This window comes from Oreochromis aureus, linkage group 4 (genome assembly GCF_013358895.1).
Source record: "Oreochromis aureus strain Israel breed Guangdong linkage group 4, ZZ_aureus, whole genome shotgun sequence".
NCBI classification, from domain to species: domain Eukaryota; kingdom Metazoa; phylum Chordata; class Actinopteri; order Cichliformes; family Cichlidae; genus Oreochromis; species Oreochromis aureus.
This window is the reverse complement of record NC_052945.1, coordinates 10,638,443-10,648,953: the sequence shown is the minus strand read 5'-3', so window position 1 is coordinate 10,648,953 and position 10,511 is coordinate 10,638,443. Positions and strand designations below refer to the sequence as shown.

The 10,511-nt window shown below is 38.1% G+C and overlaps 2 protein-coding genes across 3 annotated transcripts; both read left to right on the top strand.

Annotated features, from left to right (window-relative positions):
• Positions 1–7,484, top strand: ubfd1 (ubiquitin family domain containing 1). 2 transcript variants are annotated; one of them, XM_031737401.2, is made up of 7 exons: positions 1–64; positions 3,352–3,621; positions 3,738–3,946; positions 4,036–4,101; positions 4,216–4,321; positions 4,400–4,482; positions 7,004–7,484. In XM_031737401.2, exons 2-7 carry the CDS (start codon positions 3,369–3,371, stop codon positions 7,112–7,114), a joined length of 828 nt encoding a protein of 275 aa, XP_031593261.1. In that variant the 5' UTR covers positions 1–64; positions 3,352–3,368; the 3' UTR covers positions 7,115–7,484. The 2 variants fall into 2 exon arrangements, with proteins under 2 accessions (XP_031593261.1, XP_031593260.1); XM_031737400.2 differs by lacking the exon at positions 1–64 and adding an exon at positions 123–475.
• Positions 7,485–8,982: 1,498 nt separating this feature from the next.
• rmi2 (RecQ mediated genome instability 2) lies at positions 8,983–10,262 on the top strand. Its single transcript, XM_031737366.2, has 2 exons — positions 8,983–9,377; positions 9,940–10,262. The coding sequence occupies exons 1-2, from the start codon at positions 9,089–9,091 to the stop codon at positions 10,089–10,091; spliced, it is 441 nt and encodes a 146-aa protein (XP_031593226.1). The 5' UTR covers positions 8,983–9,088; the 3' UTR covers positions 10,092–10,262.
• Positions 10,263–10,511: the final 249 nt, after the last annotated feature.

Sequence of the window (10,511 nt, the reverse complement as noted above, 5' to 3'; positions counted from 1 at the left end):
AACAAAGAAACGAAGCCAAGCGAGAGTATTACGTCTCTTCACTTCCGTGTTCGTTATCTTGGCCGTACGTACATTGGACTGTTCGTGCTTGAAAAAGTGTTTTGTTGCCTTTATGTTTAGCCATAATGTGTCGACAGTAGCGTTAGCTAACCTGTAACAGTTTTTACAAAAACAACAAAAAGTTATCTGCAGTTGTTTTCGCGAGCGCATGCGCATTTCCATTATCCCTGTTTGTCCACGAGCTAACTGAAACTATTAACGTTTAAACTTTGTTCGGTTGCGTATAGCTATATTAATAATGCGATTTTAAAATAAATGATTAAATTGTTTCTGTTTCTACGTTGTCACGCCCGAGTGTGGACAGAAGAACGATTTTAGCTGTTGTTTCCTGAATACTGGAGCCATCCTGCTTCCTGTAGTATCTTTGCCACAACCTACAACGGATTGTACACAATCATCATGGCGACGCAGGATGGTGGGTATTGAGAAAATTCAGCAGTATTTCCATAATATCTTTAAATTGAGGTCATATAATGTTAATGAAATTACACGTACCTCTAAATATACTGTAAATATACTGAACTAATAACGGACATTTTCGTCTTTCCGCAGAGTAATTTTTTAACGTTCACTAGTGTTGCGGCTAGCTAATGTTAACGATTGCTAACGTCCATTTACATTTAGCTGGATGTGTGAAGCACTGCGGTTAACGTGATGTTATTTAACAAATGTTTTTTTGTTTTTATCAAGTTAACTTAAGCTGTTAAAGACTTAACTGTATAGGATTAAGTATGGTAGCGATCAAACACTAACATACAGCCTATTTACTTTACTAGTTTTGCAGTAAGGCCATTCTTCTTACGAGATGTGTTGTTTTGCGAGTGCTTATTGTTGTTTAAAAACGTTTTTCTGTTTTCTTTTGGCCGCTATTCGCGTTTATGTATCCCATTTCTCAGCACACATCGAAAGACTGCTTACTAGAAGTGGTGGAAAGACCTAGAAAAACCACGAGGGGGAAAGTGGTTAGCAAAGAAGACTAAATTAGACTTCGTTACATCTTTGTTATTAATTCATTATATCTCCATACATAACTGCTTATTGTGTGAAACTATCGGGAACTGCACTAAAGTGAGATTCTCATTATATATATATGTTAAAGAGTATTAAGTCAACTTATAGTTTATTGATTTAAACGCTTCCAAACACGTCGATGTTTTGTATTATATCAAGGTAAACAAAAACAAAAAACACTCTTATTCAAAGTTGCAAAGTAGACATAGATATGATAGGTAGCTAAATATAGTTCAAAGGAATGTATTTTGTAAGTGATAAAGGTGAGCTGGGTTTCCCCGTTTTGTTTCATTTTAAGTTATTGTGAGTAAGCCGTCTAGGTTCAACCTCATGTAGTTTCATTGTTAGTTTTTAATGAGATGCAGAGTTTTGACACTTAGTCACTCAGCTAATTCACAACAATTTTGGTAAATTATTTGTGTTAAATACAACCTGCACGATTGTATGTAGTTTGAGTCTTCCATGGAAAGAAAGCATTGTTACCTTTCGCTTAAGGATACATATGTGTGTGTTCTGCCTCGCTGCCGCAGCAGATACAGTCTGATTCTGTGGGAAGCGCCACATTTGCCCCAGAAAGTCAAAATACATAATAAACAACTCAAAGGATGAATTTTAACCTGGCACTTTACTCCTGTAATTTTTAGGACTGTAGTCTCTTGGTCAGCCAGTCATTTTTGCTTGATATGCTTACCAACAGTCTTTCAAAACAAATCCTTCAGTGGGAAAAACTGTGGAAAAAACTTCAGCTCAGCATCACAGCTCTGTTTATGTTTAATCTGAGTCACTTCCAGACTAATTGACATTGTGTTAAAGATGTTATGGCTGCATTTTGTTATAACCAACAGCCAAAATGTCTAGTGTAAACTTTGCTGCAGTTTGCAAAGAAACTGACATGTCATCCAAAGGCAGTAGGTTGACATGAGGCTTTGAGTTCGGACAAAACTGGATTCAAGCTTTGAAACAGATATTGATATTTCAGTGGACGTTTTGTGAAAAAAATATCATGATTTGAGGCTGTTAGCATTCTTTAATTGTTCTTGTGCTGGGATTAGCAGTCGACATACAGCTAGTTGAGATAGTTCTATTTATGTGCTGGTCTGCTCATAGATTGCCGTTATCATTTTGTTATGCAATGACCGGGTTAAACTCATTTACTGCAGGTACTAGTATTTAATGTCTTATTAATTTAGGCTAACAAGGCTGGGAGGATGATTGTTCCCCCCACTAACAATGAGAACAATAGCCACAATTTCTGACAACTAAGATACCATCATTCTGTTAATCTTTCTGTAAAAATCTGATATTATATATGTATGTCTGCCCTAATACTAATCTAATTCATAGGACACTTTGACAGTGCAGATGGTTATCATTTAAGGCAAGGTGGTCAACCTCCAGCATAAAACACAAGAAACACTTGTAATAAAAAAGCTCCCTGAAAGAAAGACATTTGTAACAAATGTCATGGTAGAGTGAATATAATAGGACTATCAACATTTTGGTCTGTTGTTACTTTTAATGCAAAAAGTTTCTCTGTTGTAAAAAGGAGACAAGTGCAGTCAGCTGATAGGCTGAGACAACACATTTCTTTCTCTCTTTAGAAAACTTTGTGGTTGTTATTGTGATACATTGTTTTCTGCAGTGCTGTTGTTGGCACTGATGGCCTTCCTGTAATCAGCTTCTGTTATGTGTGTCTTTTAACATCTCTTTGGTGATTATGGTGAATATGATTGACTATAACTGGGAGTTTCCCTTCGCTAGCATAAAAAGATTTTCCTGACAGCACTCATTTGAGTGACCAATAACCAGAACAATTGGAAAGTCCAAGGAACTCAGTGAAGATCTAAGAAGAATTGTAGATGTACACAAGTTGTAAAGGTCTCTTGGAGCCATTTATAAACAACTGCTGATTTGAACATCATTAGTTCAAACAATTGTACATTAGTAGAAGTTAGTCAGATGTGTCATTACTTTGCTGAGGGCTGGAAGAAGAAACAAACTGGAAATTGATTAGGATGCTTTTGCACCCAATTATTATTTTTTTATTGCCATTAAAGATGTATATTGTACTATCATTCGATCTTGGAAAAAGAAATATTCAAAGAAATCATTAAAATCCCCAAATTACCACCACATGTGAGTGTATGGAAACCTTTGACCACATCTCTATAGGCAGTATCATAATGCATACATCTTATATGGAAAATTTGAGATATAATAATTTAAACTTGGAAGGGTTACTTTAAAGGAACATAAGTCTAAGATTTCATTCTTTTCCAGGAAGTGAAGAAGTCATAATGGAAACTGAGGCAAAACCAAAAGAAGCTGAGCTACTAGGTGAAGATGTTGAAAAAGGTGGTGCAGAAGCGACGTCTCACACAGATGCAGGAAACTCCACAACTCAGGACTCTAATATTAGCAATGGGGATGATACAGAGGACAAGGAAACAGTGGACTTGAAGATCATTTGGAACAAAAATAAATATGATCTGAAAATTCCTGTTGATAGCACCGGAGCCAAACTAAAAGAGAGCATTCACTCACTCACTGGTGAGAGCCAACAGCATACATTTCTTTTTTTAAATTAATTGTTACAGTGAGTGTTGTTTAGCAACGCATAAACAATAAGAACTCAAAGATAGTTCTTTCTTTTCTTTTTATTTTAGGTCTTCCACCGGCAATGCAGAAAGTGATGTATAAAGGATTGCTTCCAGAGGACAAGACGCTACGTGAAATAAAGATTACAAATGGTGCAAAAATAATGGTAGTAGGATCTACAATAAATGATGTATTAGCTGTAAATACACCCAAAGAAGTCATCCAGCAGGAAGTTAAAGCTGAAGAAAACAAGAAGGAGCCTTTATGCAGGCAAAAGGTATGATTTGTCACCTTACTGTAGAAATAGTTTTTTTGTTTTGTTTTTTAGTTACTATTTGTCATTTTAAATCTGCACTATTATCTCAGCAACATAGGAAAGTTTTGGACAAAGGTAAACCTGATGACATCATGCCAGCTATTAAAGGAGCAAAGGTAAGAGAAAATTAACCTGTTACTAGCTGTAGATAAAGGTGCTTTTACATTGATACAGTGTGTTGAATATACATAACTGAACAGAACTGACAGCTGTCTTGTGCCGCTTAACAGGAACGATTACCAACAGTGCCTTTATCCGGAATGTTTAACAAATCCGGAGGAAAAGTTAGACTCACATTCAAACTGGAGCAAGATCAGTTGTGGATTGGAACAAAAGGTAAGATTATAGCTAACGTACTTTTGCAAGCTGCACTGCAACATAAAGATGCTGATAATTTAAATTTCTCATCTGCAGAGAGGACGGAGAAAGTCCCAATGGGCTCCATTAAAAACATAGTGTCTGAACCCATCGAAGGCCATGAGGACTATCACATGATGGTAACTGTCTTTTGTGTGGTAAAAAGCTGGTGTGGCTGTTCACTAAAGTGACTGAACTATGTGTGCCTCAACGATGGAGTCACTGTAATCGAAGGTTTTCAGTTAAAAAAAAAAGTTTCTTTAGTTGGTATACTATCCATTTGTTAAGTAGTGATGTAATGACACTTGTTCCTAGCTAGGGTTTTGGGTTCTTGTCTTTTTAAAGTGCTGTAGTGTTTTGTCTCTTGTTCTTTTGATTTGCGAATAGATACAAACCCCCAAAAGGGTCACTTACAGGGCCCTCAACACATATTTCAGCTGTGTTCACACGTGATGGAGGAAAGGAGTGGGAGATTAACAGAGTGCGGTGGCAGCAGTGATGTGGGTGCTGTACTGGTCTGTTGTGGTGAAGAAAGAACTCAGTGTCAAAGCAAAGCTGTCAGTTTACCAGTCGGTCTATGTTCCTACCCTCACCTGTGAGCCCTGGGTAGTGACTGAAAGAGTAAGATTGTTGATACAAGTGGTGGAAATAGGTCGAGGAGCTTGGTCACAGTGTAGAGCCACTACATATCAAAAGGATACAGTTGGTCATTTGGGTTGGATGCCTCCTGGGCGCCTCAAAGGTGAGGTGCTTTGGACATTTTCCACTGGGAGGAAGCCCCAAGGTAGATCCAGGACATTCATGTCTTCTGCTGTCTTGGGAAGACCTCATTGTGGCCAGGGGAAGAGCTGGGAGAGGTATTGGCGAGAGGGAGGTCTCTATTTAGACCATTGGAAGATGGAGGAATGAGTGGACCCTCAGACAGTTTAGTACTCATCCTGTCATCCTATATCTTCCCTGTCCAGTGTCCGTATTAGCCTGAAAATAGATCTCTGGCTAGCTACAGGTCATTATAGTATTGCAATTAGCCCAACTTCACTAAACCTCCTGAACACACTTTTTGGTTCTTTTTGTTGTTGTTTGTTTCTTGTTTGTTTGTTTTCTATATAAAATGTTCGTCAGGACATGGTATATCATCTTTAGCTAACTAACAGTATTGCTAATTGCTAATTCTATTGCTGCAAATCCCCTTCTTCATCCAGTTATTGCTTTTTATTGTAATACCTAGTCAAACAGCCACATTGATTATTTTATTGGAGATTAACAAATGTTAAGTATTTTTCACTCTCAGGAGTATCTTGCTGTTCTGGAGTATTTGTACCCAGAAATGGCTAACAACATCAGAACAAGCAGATACTTTGTGTATGTATAGAAGTGATCAATACACCAAAAAAGACTTTGAGACCAAGTGATGTCTCTGTGTAATTTTGTTTGAATTTCATAGCAGCTTCACATAAGTGCATCCAATCAAATAGTATAGTGTCTGAGCACATATAAGTGGGGCTTTGAGGGACTTCCCTGGTATTGAGCTTATTACCACCTCATCAGATATCACCCTCGGTGTAACAGATCTAAATGCAGATAATGTTACATCTGTAGAGCAGATATATTCAAATGTATGATAGTGGAGTCAAAACAATGCTTTGTGTTGTCATGTTTTTGGCTCAAAAATGAAAAGCGATGCCTGCAGCTTCCTCCGAGTGTGTTTTTGCATCACTCAACAGTTGAAAAGATATTCACAGCAGATAGACGAGGAGATGGGAATGATTTAAGATAGAAGAAAGATAAAAGCCAAACATTGGATTTGGTTAGCCAGCTTGTTTACTTTAAATTCAAAGAAAAATTCAGTACAGTGGCTGTTTTTACATTAAGCATACTATATCATATTAATATTGCAAAATAACATTTTAGTGGATTATAATAAAGGACTCTCTTTGTGTTGAAAGGGCTTCTAAGAGGCACTGCACATACTCAACATGTTAGTACTAGGTTGTACCCCATTTTCCCTTTAGAGATCCTTCGTGGTGCAGATTCAAAAAAGTACTGGAAACATTCCTTGGAGATTTTGGTCCATGTCATATTCAGTTGACAGCATCACACAGTTGCTGACCTCAACAAGTCATTTTTCGCCCAGAGAACTGCTGCTCACTGGATATTTTCCTCTTTTCAGACCAATCTCTGTAAACCCTAGAAATATCTGTGGGGCGAAATCCCGGTAAACCAGCAGTCTCTCAAATACTCAGACCAACCCATCTGACTCCAACATTCATGCCACGTTCACAATCTCTTAAATCACCTTTATTCCCCATTCTGGTGCTCTGGTGTTTTGAACTTCTGGTGATAGTCTTGGCCATGTTTACGTGCCTAAATGCATTGAGTTGCATTAGAACAGGTATGCCAGATAAAGTATTGAGTGAGTATGTATGACAGTAGACGTTTAAGGCCTCCTGAAGTCCAGATTTTTGTGTCTTAACATCTGATCATACTGCAAGTGGTTGAATTTTATTTATTGCAAATTAAGTTCTTTTTTCTATAAATTAAATTCGCTTTTAAAATCTATACAAGACACAATGTGTTTATTTATTCTCAATACATGTTTAAATTTGCAAATGCCTCTGAAACCACTTAATGTACTTACCAGTTTGTCTTTCACCTTTGCAGGCTTTTCAGCTGGGTCCAACGGAAGCTTCGCAGTATTGGGTCTACTGGGTGCCTGCACAGTTTGTCGATGCAATCAAAGACACAGTCCTTGGAAAATGGCAGTATTTCTAATGTGCCTCTTTTTTGACAATGATGAACTGGGATTGAGAGGAGATGATAACATGAAACTGGAGTCAGCAGTGTCAGCAGTTTAAGGAACCTCTTGGAGTGTATTCCAAGGACACTGACGGATGCCTGTGGACTAATCATATTCTTTTTAGGTTTAAAGTGCACTATGTGGCAGCATAACACTTCTCAGCCCTGTTGATCATTCAAGGTTTCCAGCAAATCCAAGGGAAAACAATTACAAAAAATGTACAGAAATTGCTAACACTTTTCTTCAGTTATTCTTAAAGAAATAAAAAAAATTATTTAATGAATTGAATGTGCCAGATCATTGCTGTCTGTCTTCTCCGTTCAGTATTAAATCCACGCAAACTTCGTCTGCATTATTTTATTTTTCCAAGTTTTACACTTAAGAACAGATGCAGTTCTTTCCAATTCTCTTGGCAAAAAACTGCTCATGCTGTCTAGTGGAATAGAGGCTGTGAACAAGCAGCAATTTTCATGTCCTGCCACAAATTGTGAATTAGATTGAGGTCTGGAATAGGCCACTGCAGAACCTTTAAAGTCAATCCTGTGCAGTTTTGGCTTTCTTGTTGTGGGTCATTGTCTTACAGACAAATAAATCTCCAGAGTAGCAGCTTCCTTGCAGACCGCAGCATGTTTTCCTCCAGGACTTTGCTCTGTTATTAGCCCTGCAGTGATGTGAAGTGCTTGCCTTGTATTAAACAGCCAACAAAAAGTTTGATTATGGACTCGAAATCTTCAGACTTTCTAACCCTTAATTTTCAAGAAAAAGTTACACGAGGGGTGGAAGTGAAGCTGAATCTATAAACCACATTATGCAACTTTCTCAAAATGACTTATTAGTCTTGTCATAGTGGAGGTGAGTTGCATAAATTCTAGTAATAAACTCATTTGTCATGATTATTGTCATGTCCAGAGTGGCATTATGTAGTGTTCATTAGTCTTCAACACTTTTTGGCAGATTAATAAACAGCTCTGTATTTTTAGGAGGTGAACAACAGCAGTTGTTTGTATTTTAAATTAGTATTAATTTGTGGTTTTTCATTTTGTTTATTCATTTTGTATATTGTGCTGCAGTGTTTTTCACAGTAATATTAATCAGCATCACTCACCCCTATAATATGCAACTAAAGCAGTTGTTGAGACCCCCCTCCCATGTGGCTTTAGTGAATATTATGCTGCAGTCAGAGCTATTCCTATGCATCCATGGAGTATGCATCTGATTTAAAGAACAAAATGAGCTGCTCCTTGGGCTCAGATGTACGTGTTTTTTTCTTGGTTTCCCTTCCTTATTATTTTTGATTAAAGTATCACAACCATTATAATAATGATGCATACACTGAAGTCAAATCAAACACAAATTCAGTTTAACAAATTGTTTTAAAGCCATGTTTTGCAGCAATCTTGCATAAATGGCTATCAGTATTTAAAAGAAAAACAAAAATACCAAGGGAGACACTTTCTATTTGGTCCATTTAAAAAAAAATTATTTTTTTTAATATAGCTTCAGGATTGTCGGATTGTAAACATACACTACTATACATTTCATTCATTATCACAGTTTGTCAGACTGTGATAATAGAGGATAGATTTCTATACAAGTTTTTAGGTCTTTATCACAGCAGACTAAAACTTTGTAACATTCACAAATGGACCTGATGCCCAGAGATCCCCTCTGTGATGCTTGCAAACAATACGGAAATGACAGTTGGACTAATTAAATGTGCTTTATCTGTGGATTTTCCCCTCTATCATATGCTGGCTCCTATTCACCTGTCTGTGATTGAAGTTCAGTTTTGATGCTTTTACTCTGAAGGAATCAGGCGAGGACGTATTTTATTGCCGGAAAAGAGTGCTGCCACGACTTCCGGTAAATATTGCGCTCCTGGGGAGGCGGGAAATGAAAACGCTGTTGCAAGTTGTCCATCGCTTGAAGGCAGCAGCAATCTGTTAGTGATGTCCAAAGTTGAAAAGACAGACGTGGAAAGGACACGTCCTCCGCCTGTTAAAGTGCTGTCGGGACAGCTGAGGGCGGCAGGGAACTGGGGCACCGCTGATAGCGGGGCCAGCTGTGTAATTAGACTGGCCAGAGGACGCTCTTTGCCTGTCTCGCTGGTGTGGATGCAGGGGACTGTGCTGGAAGTCCAGCAGGACAGAGACACCGTGCTGCTGATGGATGAGACGGGGACTTTCGTTGTTCAGGGTGTTAACAACATCCCCAAAGGGAAACCGTGCTTGTCCCAAGGTAACTGACCCAGAACCAAGCTAGATTCTGTTTCAATCCACACAGAAGCTATAATTAAATTATCCCCCCCCCAAGAGAACAATTAATAGCTATTAGGCATATATACCGGTAAGTGAAAATAAACTGCTTTTGTTACTCAGTCATTATTATTGGGACCAATTAGAAAGGGGACGTACATTGTGTTTGGGTAAAGAGAAAAATGTAGCTTTGTAAAAAAAGAGGATAGGCTCTTTTATTTTTTTAATTACAACTAAAAAGTAGAACTACTATTGTTAATGAACTCAGACCTGTATTTAAAATTCTAATAAAGTTCAAAAGCTGTAGTTGAACAACAATTTTTAAATGAGATCGTTTTCACTCTAGATATTAGTGGCCTGTTATTGAATTAATGAGAATCCTGGTTAATGTCAATGTTTTCATCAGTGCACAGCTTGTTAGGCTGAAAGGAGAGCATGAATCCTAAAATCTGTGGCAGCAAGCCGACGGATTTATCTCTCCAACCACGATTTACCTTTGAAATCACTGTCGGTCAACAGTTCACCACTTGCTGCTGTTCTTACAGGGAAATATGTCATGGTGATGGGCATCATTCAGGCGGTCTCACCAGAGCCAGTCATCCGTGCAGTGAAGATGGCAGACCTCTCAGAGCTAGCTGCACTTCACAGACGGATGTGGAAGCTTGAGGTGGATGACTTGCAGCAGGTGCTGGCCTGAAGTGCTCCTCCTCCTGTAGCTTGTTACATACTACTGAAGTGTCAAATGTTACCTCAGCAGACTTAAAAGATGACTTCCCTGTCTGCTGGACTTGTTTGATGGAGGTCAAGTGCTTAAGTGATTAAGAAAACTGGTGTGTGTGGCTCCTAATCCAAAGTTGTCACTGGAGCTGTTAGTTTTTTGATCAAGATTAAGTTATCCACCTATCTTCATTGTATTTAATAGTACTGTTTTGAGGTTTTGCCTCTTTTTCAGATCAAATACCTTTGTTAACCAAGTAAACATGGTCGAAAAAAAAAAAAAAAACTTTTTTCAATAATGCTTCAGTTCTTTATTAAAACACTGCATCAGTATTGACATGAGAGTTCAAAACTCCCCATTGTGCATAAAGCCATCACTGAGGATTGCTCTGAACTTGTG

Excerpts from the sequence above, each read along its gene's own strand:
- ubfd1 (XM_031737400.2), top strand. Across the intron at positions 4,102-4,215 it reads CAGCTATTAAAGGAGCAAAG|GAACGATTACCAACAGTGCC; the intron begins GTAAGAGAAAAT and ends GCCGCTTAACAG. Across the intron at positions 4,483-7,003 it reads ATGAGGACTATCACATGATG|GCTTTTCAGCTGGGTCCAAC; the intron begins GTAACTGTCTTT and ends TCACCTTTGCAG.
- rmi2 (XM_031737366.2), top strand. The coding sequence starts at position 9,089 with ATGTCCAAAGTTGAAAAGACAGACGTGGAAAGGACACGTCCTCCGCCT. Across the intron at positions 9,378-9,939 it reads GAAACCGTGCTTGTCCCAAG|GGAAATATGTCATGGTGATG; the intron begins GTAACTGACCCA and ends CTGTTCTTACAG.